This window comes from Carlito syrichta, unplaced genomic scaffold (assembly GCF_000164805.1).
Source record: "Carlito syrichta isolate Samal-C Ts95f unplaced genomic scaffold, Tarsius_syrichta-2.0.1 Scaffold314793, whole genome shotgun sequence".
NCBI lineage: Eukaryota > Metazoa > Chordata > Mammalia > Primates > Tarsiidae > Carlito > Carlito syrichta.
Genome location: NW_007258889.1, coordinates 93,875 through 109,967, shown reverse-complemented (window position 1 = coordinate 109,967; position 16,093 = coordinate 93,875). Strand labels below are relative to the sequence as shown.

The 16,093-nt window shown below is 54.6% G+C and overlaps 2 protein-coding genes across 5 annotated transcripts in view; one reads left to right on the top strand and one right to left on the bottom strand.

Moving 5' to 3' along the window:
• The first annotated feature begins 347 nt into the window (after positions 1-347).
• CNP (2',3'-cyclic nucleotide 3' phosphodiesterase) lies at positions 348-6,406 on the top strand. Of its 2 annotated transcripts, none has more exons than XM_008071920.2 (4): positions 348-399; positions 718-1,390; positions 3,833-3,972; positions 4,965-6,056. In XM_008071920.2, the coding sequence occupies exons 2-4, from the start codon at positions 775-777 to the stop codon at positions 5,412-5,414; spliced, it is 1,206 nt and encodes a 401-aa protein (XP_008070111.1). In that variant the 5' UTR covers positions 348-399; positions 718-774; the 3' UTR covers positions 5,415-6,056. The 2 variants fall into 2 exon arrangements, with proteins under 2 accessions (XP_008070111.1, XP_008070110.1); XM_008071919.2 differs by lacking the exon at positions 348-399 and having other exon boundaries at positions 608-1,390; positions 4,965-5,237; positions 5,964-6,406.
• Positions 6,407-7,474: 1,068 nt separating this feature from the next.
• The window catches only part of DNAJC7 (DnaJ heat shock protein family (Hsp40) member C7), a 33,784-nt gene continuing 25,165 nt past the window's right edge, over positions 7,475-16,093 (bottom strand). For all 3 annotated transcript variants that reach the window (XM_021719523.1, XM_008071918.2, XM_021719522.1), the window contains 6 exons: positions 15,211-15,302; positions 11,486-11,559; positions 10,960-11,106; positions 10,560-10,712; positions 8,243-8,305; positions 7,475-7,795 (listed from right to left, as the gene is read on the bottom strand). In XM_021719523.1, coding sequence (XP_021575198.1) covers positions 7,758-7,795; positions 8,243-8,305; positions 10,560-10,712; positions 10,960-11,106; positions 11,486-11,559; positions 15,211-15,302 — 567 coding nt within the window. In that variant the 3' untranslated portion in view covers positions 7,475-7,757. The remainder of the gene's footprint in view (positions 7,796-8,242; positions 8,306-10,559; positions 10,713-10,959; positions 11,107-11,485; positions 11,560-15,210; positions 15,303-16,093) is intronic.

The following is a 16,093-nucleotide window of genomic DNA, read 5'->3' as shown; positions in this document are numbered from 1 at the left end:
TTCCAACAGACTCGGAAACCAAAGGCTCAGAGAGGCGCTGCGCACACACAGCGAAGTGGGGCCGAGCTGCACCTTGCGTGCGGGTGCCTGTGCCGCCCAGCCCTGCGGCAGGCACAAAGACCACGACTTGGGAGGGGGCGGGAGAGGGCAGAGAGGAGGTGGCGGGCGCAGTGAACGAGGCTCTTGTCCAGCGCTCTCCTGCCCTGCCCCCACCAGCCCTTCTGTGGCACCATTGTCCCCTGGGGCAGACAAGAGGGTATTATCTGTTGCTGCCATTGTCGGGGGAGGGGAGGCGGTCTTGGGGTAACCCTTCTCCACCCCCTCACCCTTCTCAGAGCCAGGGCAGCTGTGGCTTGGCCGGGACAGAGACACCCCCCCACCTCCAAGGAGGACGGCCTTGTAGGCGCCGAGCATATAAGAGGGAGGCTGGTCCCAGAACCGCAGGCTCCAGCTCCTGCACGCCCTTCCAGCATCTTCCTTTCAGAGGCAGCGGCGATGGGTGATCCTTGAGGAGAGGAGAGTGGGTTAGGGAGAGCTACACACAGTGTCCCTTGTCCTCCTCCTCTGCCCGGAGCGGACAGGGACCCGAGGACTGGGGAGCAGGAAGGCCCAGCACTGTGCCGCTGGGGAGGCGCCCACAGCTGGGCCAGAGTTGCAGGGCCAGGCTGGCCGGGTGCCGCGTGTGACCCGGGCTGACGTCTCCCCCCCCTTCCACAGAACAGAGGTTTCTCCCGAAAGAGCCACGCATTCCTGCCCAAGATCTTCTTCCGCAAGATGTCGTCCTCGGGGGCCAAGGACAAGCCGGAGCTGCAGTTCCCCTTCCTTCAGGACGAGGACACGGTGGCTACGCTGCAAGAGTGCAAGACCCTCTTCATCCTGCGCGGCCTGCCAGGGAGCGGCAAGTCCACGCTGGCCCGGGTCATCGTGGACAAGTACCGCGACGGCACCAAGATGGTGTCAGCCGACACATACAAGATCACCCCCGGCGTCCGGGGAGGCTTCTCCGAGGAGTATAAGCGGCTGGACGAGGACCTGGCCGCCTACTGCCGGCGCCGGGACATCCGCGTCCTCGTGCTGGATGACACCAACCACGAGCGGGAGCGGCTGGAGCAGCTCTTTGAGATGGCCGACCAGTACCAGTACCAGGTGGTGCTGGTGGAGCCCAAGACGGCGTGGCGGCTGGACTGCGCCCAGCTGAAAGAGAAGAACCAGTGGCAGCTGTCGGCCGACGACCTGAAGAAGCTGAAACCGGGGCTGGAGAAGGACTTCCTGCCACTCTACTTCGGCTGGTTCCTGACCAGGAAGAGCTCCGAGACCCTCCGCAAAGCCGGCCAGGTTTTCCTGGATGAGCTGGGCAACCACAAGGCCTTCAAGAAGGAGCTTCGACACTGTAGGTGGTGGGCGGGAGGCTGGGCAGGGGGGAACCAGGGAGCTGGGGGAACCAGGGAGCTGCGGGCACAGGACAGACCATCCGTGTACTCGGGACTGGGTGTGAAGTAGGGGCTCACCCAGAGGCGGCAGAAGCAAGCTGGTGCTTCCCAGGGGTGGCCCTAGTGAAGCCCCTCTGTTCCTACCGCGCTGCCACCCCTAGGGCCACCCCTGGGAAGCACCAGCTTGCTTCTGCCTTCAGGTCGTCGGCTGACAGTTCCTAGTCCCCTTTACCCAGCCTGGGTCGAGACCACTGTCCCCGTCTTGGGGGTGGGAAAAACACTGTAACAAGAAAATATGTCACCTTATAACTTTAGGGGGAGGATCTGGCCCCGTGTTTTTTTGTTTTGTTTTTGAGTTGGAGTCTCACTCTGTCACCCAGACTGGAGTGCAGTGGCCGCTCCCAGCCACCGCAGCCTCAACCTGCTGGGCTCCGGCGATCCTTACCCCTCAGCCTTCCAAGTAGCCGGAATTACAGCCATGCGCTACCACACCCGGCTGATTTTTTGATTTATTGTAGAGATGAGGTCTCGCTGCCCAGGCAGGTCTCGAACCCGCGGGCTCAGGCAATCCACTCACCTCAGCCTTTGTTTTTGAGTCAGAGTCGCACTCTGTTGCCCAGCCTGGAGTGCGGTGGCTTGCTCACAGCTACCCCAACGTTGACCTGCTGGGCTCAGGCGATCCTTTTGCCTCAGCCTTCAAAGTAGTTGGAACTATAGGCACGCACCACCATGCCCGACTAATTTTGATTTATTGTAGAGACAAGGTCTCACCAAGTTGCCTAGGCTGGTCTCGAACCCCTGGGTTCAGGTAATCCTCTTGCCTCTGCCTCCCAAAGTGCTGGGATTACAGGCTTGAGCCACTGCGCCCAGCCTGGCCCCCTTGTTTTCAAGCTCAATTTCGGCAGCAGAATCATGTTCCAAAAATTATTTGAAACTCTAAGCTGCAGAATAATTAGAAGTAGGACTACTGTGACTTCACTGGGGATGGCTCCCAGGCCTGGAGCTACTCAGGGTGCTCATGGGTATGCAGCGTCCTGCAGCTCCAGGAGACATGAGTGTCACACCTAGTTCCAGAGCCCTGGCTTTCCAGGTGGGAAAACAGGCCCAGGTGGGATGTGGGCCATGCAGCTGGCACCTGGATTCTGTCCACCCCAGCAGGGTCCCTCCTGGGAGGGGCTCTTTGCTCCAAGGATAGGGGAGGGTCCTTGTGGCTTTCTGACGGTGGCTCCTTGGCAAAATGCCACCCACTAACCCATCTATGGCTTCATGCCGTGTCTGGTCCCCCCTCCTCTTAGATGATATCATACTTGAATTAGACCCTGCCCGTGTTTCTTGGTACTGGCCTGAGGTGCTCAGAGGCAGGACATTTGTGCTGGAGGGTTCTTGGGGAACTTTCTCCCCAGCTCCTGAGCTGGAACTCGGCAGGGCCCATGGTCCCTGCAGGGACGTTGGCCAGGAGTAAGCCCTGTATCTGAGGAAGGCTGAGGGGAAAAGCAACCGAGAGGGGGACTGGGACTGCCAGCCGAGCTGGTGGCTGCGCCCTGGATTGACTGTGACCCTGAAAAATGGGAATCCAGGAGACATGCTGTGGGTTAAGAACTGGGCTGATCTCAGAGTGAGGTCTTCCCCCCGGGGCACTTCCTCTGGGAGGGCCAGACAGCCACCCCAGGTCTCAGTCTCTCTGGGGAACTAACAGAGAAAAGTCAGTGACTCCGAAGACAACCGCAAGGTATAGAGTCTGGATATGGAAGTCACACTCTATGTGTCCACTGGCCACATGTCCACATCGTTGCCCCGTTATAGACAAGACCCTGCCCACCCCAGGTCCTCTGTAGACCCTTGCCTCTCAAGTGGACCTGCAAGGTGTGTATTATGACACTGTAACTTCTTGTCCTTATGAGTGATGTGACATGGGGTGCGACTAATTGTTACCCACATGGTCCTGGGAACACTGGAGTACATGGTCACCCTAGCTGTCCTCCTGGATTGACAGATAAGGGTCAATCGCTTGCCCCGGGTCAACGGCTAGCAAGGGCAGGGTGGAGTTGTTGTTTTTCTGGTACTTTCTGCCAGGCCTCCCTTGGTGTTCCTGGCTCTCTGCCTTTCCACCCTACTTCTCATGCCTTGGTTTTCACTTAGATGTGTCACCGGTAAATCTCAGGGTCCTGTGGCTGCCTCCCTGGGTTACAGGTGCCCTGGAGTTTGGGGAAGAGGTAAAGACCTACACAAGGGACAGCCAGGGGGTGTCCACACTCTTCCTAGCTCTGGAGTTCCTGTTGCTTGACCAACTAGTACAGCAATGAACTGCAGGGGCGCTGAGCCTCTGCTGTTTCCTCCGCTCCGTCTCGGTACGGTGTTGGCACGCCCCTGCCCTGCCCTGACTGCGCCCTCTTCCCCTGCAGTTGTCTCTGGGGACGAGCCCAGGGAGAAGATTGAACTGGTCACCTACTTCGGGAAGAGACCCCCGGGCGTGCTGCACTGCACGACCAAGTTCTGTGACTACGGGAAGGCTGCTGGGGCCGACGAGTATGCCCAGCAGGATGTGAGTGCTCCAGGGACACCAGCTGGGGAGAAGGGAGAGAGGGCTGAAGGTGTTCTGGAAATGGGCACTAGTGTCAGGCAGGAGACCTCCCCCAGCTCCCCCACCCCAGGCTCAACCACCTGCTCTCAGGTGGCCTGCCTAACCCATGGAGAACACTGGTCAGCACTGAATGGTGCCTCCTCTGGCCTCTATCGGTCCTATAGGCCAGGAGTCCCTTGCCCCGGAAGCCTGATGTGCAGCGGTTTGTGTCTGTAGCAGCCTTGCGGAGTGGAAGGACGGCAGCGCTTACTGGCCTGTGGGTCCTAGGCCCTGCTGTGCCAGAGCCGGCACCCTCCGCCTGCAGCCCTAAGATGTGGCCCTTGGACACCAGGCGTGTGCCTCAGATCCTCAGGGCTATCTCCAGCTGCCTCGGGAGCCCTTCCCTGACGCCATGCCATCCTCTGCCTAGGTTCCCACAGCCATGATGGTGCTCGTTTGCTCACTGGTCTCCTCCTGGGGCGAGGTGTTTTAAACTGAATTCACTCCCGCGTTCCCAGTGCCCTGGCGTAGCTAAATGAATACGGGCTCACTTGTAGCAGCACTTGTAGCCAGATACATAATCAGACATGAACCCAGGGTCCCCACGGGCTTCGACAGGGTGGGTCAGCCTTCACCTGCCGCCCAGGGCACCTGAGCAGTGACGGCAGCAGCCCCTGCTGTATGCCTGGCTGCTTCCCAATCCCCAGGCTGACACTGAGGCAGGCTCTGAATGTCCCGCTTTCCGGGTGAATAAACCCAGGTGCCCAGCGAGGCAGCTAGCCTGGAAGCCAGCAAGTGGGGCTCCGGTCTCGCACCAGCCTGTCCCTCCTGTGCCCATGGGCAGCAGCCTGTGGACCATGTGCCTCTGCTCAGTGCGCTCACTTCTGCTAGACTCCCCTCTCCTGCAACTGAGCCACCCTGTCCGCTGGACCTCAGGCCCCCACCTCTAGCTTGGCCTCTCTTGCTCTCCCCAGGTGGTGAAGAAGTCCTACTCCAAGGCCTTCACACTGACCATCTCCGCCCTCTTTGTGACTCCCAAGACAATGGGGGCCCGAGTGGAGCTAAGCGAGCAGCAGCTGTCCCTGTGGCCGACCGACGTGGACAAGCTGTCCCTCTCTGACAACTTGCCCCGGGGAAGCCGTGCCCACATCACACTGGGCTGTGCGGCTGACGTGGAGGCTGTGCAGACGGGCCTCGACCTCTTGGAGATTGTGCGGCAGGAGAAGGGGGGCAGCCGGGGCGAGGAGGTGGGTGAGCTGAGCCGAGGCAAGCTCTACTCCTTAGGCAGCGGGCGCTGGCTGCTGAGCCTGGCCAAGCACATGGAGGTCAAGGCCATCTTCACGGGCTACTATGGGAAGGGCAAGCCTGTGCCCACGCAGGGTGGCCGCAAGGGGGGTGCCCTGCAATCCTGTGCCATCATATGAGTGTCTTGCCACGGTACCCCGCTCTTTAGAAGGGAGGGGGAAGCAAGCCCTCCGCTTGTCTGTTTCAAGAGTCTTTTTTTTTACTCCAAGTTAACCTACCTGTAACTTTTAAAAACTTGCCCCTCCCTTCCTGCCCACCCTCTTGTCCTCTAACAGCCCCGCTCACAACACATGGGCGCAGGCAGACACCATCTGGGAATCCAGACCACAGCTGACAGGCTGGGCCCACAGTCACAGCCGGAACCCTGAGTCCTACCGCTTCCAGGTTCCAGTTAGTCCAGCCCAGGCCCAGGCCCACTCCCTGCCCAGAGCGGCCAGCCCCGCTGCTGGAGGAGAAGGGTGGTGGTGGGCTGTGGGAGCTTGCCACCGCTACAGAAAACTTGTGGTGGCTTTGGGGGGGAGGACTTCTGGGCTTTGACCCCTTTTTAATCACTTTAGCCTCAGGAAGGCCGGGGCTGTTCACCAGGGCAGAAAAAGGCTTGCCTCCCATCCTTGGTCCCAACTCTGCCCGTTCTGCACACTGTAACACGGTAACATTTTGATAACCAGGGAAGAACAGATGACCCATGGCGGCTGCGTCCCAGGCTGCCTGCCAGTCTCCCACCAGGAGAGCAGTTCTGTAGGATGCATGGGGAGACGCACGCAAAGAGGAAGCACAGCCTTGCTGTCTGCCCAGCCCATCCTGTCTCCATGGTGCCTGTGGAGGCCTCTGGGCCTCTAAGGGAGGCCGGTGGGTGCTGAGAGCCAGTGGAGTAGAACTCCCAGCTGGTAAGGGCCGGGGCCCGCCTGCTGCCCGGGGGGGGGGGGGGTTTCTGAAGCTGCTGCGTGTGCTGCGGTTCCTGGGGTGCCCTCCACTGCCCTCTGCTCAGTAACAGGCCTTGCTAATCAGGTTGCCATTCAATAGATGTGCTTTGGATTTAAGGTACTATCCTGGCTTTGCCCAACCTCAGCAACTTGTAAGACTGATAATGAAATAAATCATGTTAATCCTGGCTGTGTGCAGTCTCCCACCTTCTGTGCCCGGCTCAATCTTCCCTGGGGCTAGGGCCGGGTGTGTTAGGACTGGCTTTGTCCCACAGCTTGGGGCCATCGGTCCTGTCTCCCCTCTGCTGGCTGGGCACAGCTGTGGTGAGGCTGAGCAGCTGAACAGTGTTGGCTTTCATGAGGAGGCAGAAAGGGAAGAAGCTGACCTTAGAGCCATACAGAAGGTGGGGGTTGGCAGTCTGAGGGAGGTGGGGCACAAGTGCTCTTACCCCCGCTAGCTAGGGCACCAGGCCCAAGGTGTCTCCAGCCCACTCCCACCTGAGACTTCTCAGGAAGACCCCAGGCTCCCAGTATGGGGTTTACCAGTTCTTGAGGGCAGGCCACCTTTAGGCACTGGGGAAGACCAACTACTTGAGTCTCTTCCAGGCCAGCAGAGGCCTCAACAGCCAAGACAGGGAAACTCCCCAGGTCCTAGTCAACTATTCACCATGGCCTTGGCCCCAACAGGGAAAAACAGAGATAAGGAGCAGCTTAGGGATTAGAGAAATTCAGTTATCGTTCTAGTTCAAGGCCTTTCCTGCCAGTCTCTACTACCAAAGCACTAAAAAGCTAAGCTTCAGCCAAAGTCGCACAGCTGGAAGTCCTAAGGAGGCAGCTCACCTTGAATGGCAGGCCAGAGCAGCAGGACACCCGCTCCTCCCTTGCCAGGCTTGACTCCCACAGGCAGAAGGGAGACCAGGGGAGGAGGTGGGTGCATTCGCTGAGAACGGGGCTGCCATGGTGGGAGCCCCGGGTGGGCAACCAGACCAGGGCTTGGAACTGCCAGCCCCACTCTGAAAGGGTCTGGGGGTCAGCAGGTAGGATGGCACCAGCAAGGATGCTGAGAACCCATGAGGTCCACTCCCCACTACGTCAGCACCCTCCTGCACTCCTTCTGGTAACTTCTGGGAACCCCGCTGTGAACTGAGCATGCTTTCCCAACTCGCTTTCCCATGACTGGCATCGGGTCCCTGCCAGGGTCACTCTGTGCTGGAGCTCAGCTCGGGCCCTGACTCTGGAGTGACACAAAGCAGCTGCCAGAGCAAAGGGCCAGAAAGGGTCAAAACATTTTATTCTCTTCTTTTTTTCTTTTTTAATAAAGTTAAACAGTAAAACAAAACTTCACAAGCTGCCTCCCTGCCCCCCACCCCCCGCAGTCCTGGGCACTGGCTCCCTTCCTCCACCAACTCACAGACACAGGGTATCCGACCAAGAAACGACTCTAAGGACATGGAGACTGATGAAGGGGGAGGTGACCATGTCCACACCAGGCGACACCGAGCGGCTCAGCATGTTCTGGGCTCTGGGGGCTGCCCTTCATTAGCCAAACTGGAAGAAGAAATTCCCTGGACCAGATGCTGAAAGGGAAGCACAGGGCTCGTTGGTTGGCCTGTGGGTTTTCTTAGGATGATCCCTTTGTTCTGACTATGGACAAGTCTTCAAGAGCAGATTCAAATTCCAACAGAGAAATTCTAAGAAACACTAAGTGTCCAGGCTCTGAGGGCAAGAGGGAGCACTTGGCCACTCACACCACATACGACTTCTGCCCTCTCACTCCTGCAGAGAAGCCCTGGGACCAGGCTGCTCAGACACACCCCAGCCCTGCAGGGTGCGGTGTTATCAGTGCCAAGGCAAGGGGTATGGGAAACACTCCCTTCATCTACAGCCACCGCCAAGGGCAAGATGCCCTGCAGGAAAGAACTCAGCCCCCCCCCCCCCGGGGCCCCAACTCTCAAAGGCTGCCCATGTGGGGATCGGTGTTGGCCTGTGACCTGAGAACTCCCTAAAACAGCAGGCACACCCACCTTCAAAACTGAAGCCCCCAGGACCACCAAAGAACGCCTTGAAGATGTTGTTTGCATCAAAATCTGTGGCAGAGCAAGTAACAAAAAGGGACAAGAAGGTGAGACAATTATTAGAATGTGTGTCTGAAGAACTGAAGACTGAGAAGGGTCTCTAAAGCTTTTTCCCGGTCTCCCTCCCCACCTTCCTGACACGGCAGCCCAGCAGTGAGCAGATCCGCCCATAACCCCATGCCCAGAAGGTGCTCCCTTCTCCCTCCAAGCGCGTCCACAGGAAAGTGTCCTGTGCCTCCACCTGCTGCACTGGATGTCTGCTCAACAACTGGGTGCTGTTGACTCTTGTGACACAGGACTTGCCCATACTCTGTCCTCCATAATGCTGGAGCTGCTACTAGCAAGGCTAACATGCTTCTCTTAAATGCCACCAGAAGTGAATATAAGAACAAGACCTATGATTCATGTATGAGTCCCTGTCTGTTACTGTCTAGACTGCCAGGAAAAACTCTATGGTTTACTGGGCACCTACTAGATGTGAGTCCTGGTGCTGGTACTTGCATACCATATCATTTAATCCTAGTAACACTCTGTCAGGATGTTATTCCCAATGTATATTCAACAAAACTTATGGAGTTCAAGAGACTTGCCCAAGATCACATGGCCTGACTTGAAAGCAGCAGAACTGGGAGTTCCAGCTCCCGTGTGATTCTGGCAATGTGCTTTCCTAGGCTACGGTGGGTCTGACGGCCCAGCCCCGATGACTCCCTAAGCCACACAGAAGGGCTGATCACCACAGGACCCCCACAGATACCTCGTGCCCCAAAGCAAGTTTCTCTGCTGCTTCTGGGTTCCCTTGGCTCAGCAAATGGCCCGCGAGTCAGCCCTGCCTGTCACTCCCAACTCGGCCATCCCCAGCAACTGCCTCCCCCTGAGCCTATGCCACCTCCCAGCTGTGCCCTCCTCTCCCACCTCCCAGCTGTGCCCCCCTCCCCTCCCCTTGCTTCCCTTCCCTTTCCTCCTGCCTCCCAGCTGTGCCCTCTCCTCCTCTCCCACTGGTTGTGTCTTCCCTCCATTGCTACCTTCCTCCACACCAACATCACACATAGGTTTCTAGAGCCGTTCAGTCCCCACTTAAACTCCTCACTAGCTTCTGACAGCTCTTTTCAGCTGCTGGGCAGCACATGTCTATTACTGGTAAATCTCAGACTATTCAGCAAATGGCCCATGAGTCAGCCCTGCCCAACACCCCCACTCTGAACTGGAGAGGATTTGGGATTATCTCTACAGCATCACTATTCTCATTTTAAATTCCAGTAGAGGCCAGGCGCAATACCTCATGCCTGTAATGCCAGCACTTTGGGAGGCAGAGGTGAGAGGACTGCCTAAACTCAGGGGTTCAAGACCAACATGGTGAGACCTCATCTCTACAATAAATCAAAAAATTAACCAGGCACGGTGACATGTGCCTGTGGTTCCAGCTGCTTGGAAGGCTAAGGTGGAAGGATCACCTGAGCCCAGCTGGTCGAGGCTGTGGGGGCTGTAAGCGTGCCACTGCACTTCAGCCTGGGTGACAGAGTGAGACTCTGACCAAAAAAAAAAAAAAAATCCAGTAGATTCTCTTAGTGGGAGAGAAAGGGCTGGCATCAGAGAGGAGGCTCTGTGCCCGGCGTGACCCAGGGCCCCTTCACTCCCTGACAGCCTACCGTGAGCAGCGACACTGATGACAGCTGCCTTGCTTCACACCAAGTCTTCTTGGGAAACTAAAACTGGTGAGGATGTGTGGGAATGCCTGACAACGTAAGGGCTAGGGCACACATCTCTGCAGAGAATGGGACAGGCCCATGCTGCCCACCATGCAGGTGGCTTTCTGAGGTCTGAGCTGGCTGCCTGCCTCCAGCACCTGCCGTGATGACCCTGGACAGAGCTCACGGACCCCAGAGCTAGGCTTTCCTGTGCCTACAGGCCTCACCGTGCTGGCACTCGCCTTAGCCTCCTAGGCACACCCAACCTGGCACCTGCCTGCGCTGTCTGATGCCATTTCTATTATTCTGGGTAGGCCAGGGATCAGAAAGGGCCCATGGACTAACTTTGCAAACCCCTAGAAGGTGGGTTTCTGGAGGTCAAGGAGCTGATGGGGCTGGTCCTCACTATCCCAGCCCCCAACACAGTGCCTGACCATCACAGGCACTCATCAGAGGGTGGCTTTACAAACCATGCACGCCACCAGCCGATCACGTTCAGACTCTTACTCTGGAGCGTATCAGAAGAAATTCTAACATTCCACAGCTGTCTGCTTCCGCCCAGGCGGCCCCAACCAACTCACCGCCCATATTCATGCCCTCCTCATCCAGGTCCTGTCCACTGTCATAGCGAGTCTTTTTCTTGGGATCCGAGAGGATGGTAAAGGCCTCTCCCACTTCCTTGAACTTCTTCTCCTCTTCTTTCTGAACCTCCGCACTGGCTCCACTGTGCCGATCTAGAGGGAGGCGTGTGGGAAGAATTCAGATGGAGGCGGAGTCTCAAGAAAACAAAGTTTAAGAGTAAAACCACTGTGTAGTGTGATCTTGGGATTTGGCACTTCCCCAGATCTGGAGGGTATGGATGCTGCAGCACCTTATGCCCCCTGAGGCCCCTCTCTGAGCTCCCCTGGACTGAGGACTGAGCCTAGTGGTGGGCCTGCCTGGCGGACTCTCCCTGCTGAGTCCTCGCCCCTCCAGCTCTACCTGGATGGTGCATCAAGGCCCGTTTCCGATATGCTTTCTTGATCTCATCCTCAGAGGCATTCTTGTCCACTCCCAGGATCTTGTAGTAATCTTTCCTCTTACTCTTCTTCAGTTCCAGCTGTGCATTTTTTAGGAGCTGTTTGTGTTCTAGAAGGAGACACCTGGCATCAAAGGCCAAACCTGATTCTGGTTTCCCTTGCCAGGCCCCAGCCCAGCTGCCTGGGAGTAAGGAGCCTTGTTAACCAAGCCAGGGGCTTTTATGGTGCTTTCTTCTGCAGATGAGAACAAATCTTCGGTTCCTCACACTGGCCTCATCACACAAAAGAGGAAGTGAAAGTCACAGGGAGGATCTGGGACCAGAAAACAGATGCCTCTTGTCCCCATCCAGGACCTCCACTCACTGCTTCCTGGCTAGGGATCAAATAAGCTCCGGGGACATCCCTGAATCAAACAACCTGTGTCCAGCTTTAGGGTCTACAAGCAAGGTCACAGAGTCCCTGAGAAGCCAGTGTCTCAACTCCGTTACCTTTAGTTTTCTCCGTCTGATACACTTTCTCATAGTCCCGCACTGCTTCTTCATACTGTTCTGTGTCCATGTAACTGAGAAGGAAATACAGCAATACAGTGCTCAGACACAAATATAAACGGTCTTCCGCATCACTCTGGGCAAGAGGCACGGCTCAAGCAAGAGACACACACTTCTAGTAAGATGCTTCATGAAACAGGAGCCCTCAATCTAGCAGAGAGAGAAAATGAGCTATCAGTTCCTCCAGGAAAAAAGGAGACAGGCTTCATGGCACTTGCCCCCCAGCAGAGTGATGTTTAGCTCTGATCAGGAAGTAATCAAGGGGAAAAGCTCCTTCTAGCACTGCCACCTCGAGAGGCATTGGCTGCCTTAGGAAAGACAATGTAAAGGCACCAACTTGATTACTTGGGATTGAAACACACAAGAGGAAATTATCAAGTGAGATAAATGGATATGAAAGAACTGTGAAACCTACAGTGCCATAAACATGCAGGACTAGCTCCAATACAGAGTAGACGCACAATTAGTGAGTCACAAAAGGCATCAAATTCAAGGTGGTGGCTGCTGGCAAATGCTTCCATTAAGACCAATCAATCAGAGAGATATAGGTAAATGAAACAGAAAAGGAGACTCTAAACACAGGTTTGCTTCTATTTCAGCAGCAAAGAAGAGAGGGGCCCCTGACCCAAGATGGGAGGAATCTACCTTGACAGGCTGATGGCCAGACCTTTTAAGTGTCTCTTCCGGGCCGGGCTCGGTGACTCAGCCTGTAATCTCGCGCCTTGGGAGGCCGAGGTGAGTGAATTGCCTGAGCCCGCGGGTTCGAGACCCGCCTGGGCAACTTGGCGAGACCTCATCTCTTCAATAAATCAAAAAAATTAGCCGGGCGTGGTAACGCGCGCCTGTAGTTCCAGCTACTTGGAAGGCTGAGGCAGAAGGATCACCGGAGCCCAGCAGGTCGAGGCTGCAGTGGCTGGGAGCGATCACTGCACTCCAGTGTGGGTGACAGAGTGAGACTCCAACTCAAAACAACAACAACAACAACAACAACAACAAACAAAAACATAAAAAATAAAAATAAATAAGCCGGGCTCGGTGGCTCAGCCTGTAATCCTGCGCCTTGGGGGAGGCTGAGGTGAGTGGATTGCCTGAGCCCGTGGGTTCGAGACCCGCCTGGGCAACTTGGTGAGACCTCATCTCTACAATAAATCAAAAAATTAGCCGGGCATGGTAGCGTGCGCCTGTAGTTCCAGCTACTTGGAAGGTTGAGGCGGAAGGATAGCTGGAGCCCAGCAGATCGAGGCTGTGGTGGCCGGGAGCGGCCACTGCACTCCAGTCTGGGTGACAGAGTGAGACTCCGACTCAAAAAAAAATTAAACAAATAAATAAATAAATAAAAGTGTCTCTTCCACAGAAGCAAGTGGCATTGTCCATGTCCCGATAAGATCACTGGCACCAAGCCTGGTCTACCCATTAAACAGACTGTGGTAGGAGTTCCCAAGACCACCGCCATCCACTGGGGAAGGGAATGCAATCAGGCCATGCAGCTGGCTGCTACACAACAGTTTATTCATTACGCTAGGGCCACACAAACCCATGTACAGGCCTCAGACTCACCAGCCTCAGAGCCAGGGCAGGAGAGTGCTGCGAATGTGGCCAACAGAAGAGAAGCCCTGTCTTGGGCATCTCTAATTTTCCAGCAACAGAAAACGTATATACATTTTGATGTATGACATTAAAAAAAAAAACAACAATGCCTGGCAGACACAGGATTCAAATGCTATTAGGAGCTCAGAGAACCAATTTACAGAATTTAATGTAAATAATTTGAAGTAAAAATTTTTTTAATAAGATAGCCCTGGATATAGAATGATGTGACAAATGATTAACCATGACAAACTTTCTAGGCCCATATGTAATGTATCAAACACGCTATACTTCAGTGATTTGCATTTTTACCTTAATTCGATGATATCCTTACATTTTAAATCTTTTGAAGAGCTGAAAAAAGTTTCTACTGAGTAAAAAGTGAGTGGGGTTTCTGGGAAAAGGAAATTCTGGCTCATGCAGGGATGCACAAAGCTTTGGCATCTCCCCAACTTTAGGGGTAAGTTGAGGCACACGGTAGCAACGCCAGGCCTCTGGTAAGGTTTTGGCCCAAGTTAATCTCCACACTTCTGGTCAACCCCAGATGGTTCAGGGGACTGCTGCCAGATACTCAGCCACCTATGCTCAGCAGTACCCAGGGCCCCGTGGTAGGCTCTTAGGCAGAGTCATCATCTGATCAAAGCAGTACCTGATTTTTGTTTATCGTATATACATGAAAAAGAAAAGAATTTTCCATCCAGTTATCATCCTAGCAAACCAAGAATTTGCTGTTCTCTTCCCATTTCCTGCTCACACAACACACAGCATCTCATCAAGCTGATCAGTATTATGTATCTGGTCACCCCCTTCCCACTAGACATTCAGGTGATTCTGTTTTGCTAGTATAGATAAAATGGCTGCAAACAACTTCGTGTATACAACATTATGCGTCTGTTAAAGTCAGCCTTTAGCTGGGCCCAAGGCTGTTATCTTCTAAAGCTTCTGCTTTTGAATGCCAGTGGCTTCAGACGGAATGTCTGAAGGCTGGTCTCACAGAATCTGTAATATAACTCCATGAATGTTTTTGTTGGACAGACTTACTTAGAAATTCACTTTTTAAAAAGCATTATACACAGGAGCAGTTTTCCTACTTGAAGTGAGATTTGGGAGCTAAGGGCGGGCAGTCCATGAACTGTCTGACCACCCACAAGGTGAGGAAGCTGGAACTGCTGGCTCGTCAGGCAGCAGCAATGGCACCATTCTGCAGACAGCATGTTTTGTAACGAGGAATGGAGCAGGTGCTGGAGAGTTGGGATACAACAAACACACTCTTCAGAAACTTTAAAGAGGGGGCTCTTCTTCGTCTGGAGAATAATCTGAAGTAAGAAGAGCTGGACTTCTGAGAGAGGCCTCTCCAGCTCTTGTTAACATTTCTGTTCAAGAGAAAGATGAACTACCATGCTGGGAGAACCCTGGTTCGGGCAGATCTGGGCACCAGAGGTGGACATGTCCTAGCTCCCAGGTCGCCTTGTCAGACAGGGAGTCCCCTCTGCTCAACGCACTCAGGCAGACTACCCAACAGGATACCTCAAAAGGCATTTCCTTATGCCAGAGGCCGAGTCAGCTTAAATCTCTTCCAACTGTAAGACCGTCTTCCTTCGCCCAGAACAAGCAGGACAGACAGGTTCAACTCTCAACCGTCTCTGGGAGACACTGCGTTTCCTCCTCTCCCAAGCACCATACATTCATTTAACAAAACAGGTACTGAGTGAGCACCTATGTGTCAAGCACTGTGCCAAGATAGAGCATAAGTGTAAAACACAAAATCAGATCTCCAAAGGAAATGGATTTAAACGTTAACAAAAGGCATGTGGGTCAGGCATCAGAGGACACTTACTGACCGTGAGGGCGTTAGACAAAGGCATGGGAGCCTGAGGGAGCTTGGGCATTCTCCTCCGCTGGAGGTCTATAAAGATAGTCTAGGACTGGAACAATCCCACCTAGAGGCAGGGGGAAGGACCAAATGACCTCACAACATCCCTGGGTCTGCTCCATCATTCACAACACAAGTCCCCTGGCAGGCACTCCCCTGGTGGCCAGTGGCGACACCCTCCTCCCCCACCCACAGAGGCACTCACCACTGGGCTCTTCTCAAGTAGGCTTTTACGTAAGTGTCGTCGAGCTTCACTGCACTTGTGCAGTCTTCTATCGCCTCATCTAGTTTCCTAAGCTTCAGGAGAGAGAGAGCAGTCACACTTCATGTCTCTGGTGACTGGGGGAGTCCAGAAGCTGTGAACATGGCTTCACAATTCTAAGAGGATCAGTCATGCTGGCCGCTAACAGTCCCACTCAGCTCCCACTCTTTGTCACAAAGGTCAAGGACACCAAATTCAAATCGGTTTCTCTTCTATGTGATGCAAGCCAGGCACACTTGTCTGCAAGGATAAACCACCTCCCCCATTCCACATCAGTGTCCAACCCAGACTCGGAAATAGGAAGGGGGGGGCTCCCATTCTCTACTCTTCTAGAGGTCGACTAGAGAGGTCAGAATTACCATGATTTTTAACTAATTTTGCAAGAAGCCTACTTCTTCTTTCTTGTGGTGTGTGGGGCCACAAGAGCACCAGGGCCATTTTCAACCATGTGTGTGACCATCAGTTACGCTGGAGAAAAAAGCTAAGCCCACTTCATACTCTACGTTCCTCCAAATCACTTCTAAAAGTGGATGACCACTTGTTTAAGCAAACAGATGTGACAATAGTCGCTTTAAATGACTCCAAACTGCCAGGTGCAGTGGCTCATGCCTATAATCCCAGCACTTTGGGAGGCAGAGGTGAGAGGATTGCCTGAGCCTAGGGGTTCAAGACCAACTTTGGCAACATGGAGAGACCTCATCTCTACAATAAATTAAAAAATTAAGCTGGGTTCGGTGGCTCAGCCTGTAATTCTGCGCCTTGGGAGGCTGAGGTGAGTGGATTGCCTGAGCCCGTGGGTTCGAGACCCGCCTGGGCAACTTGGTGA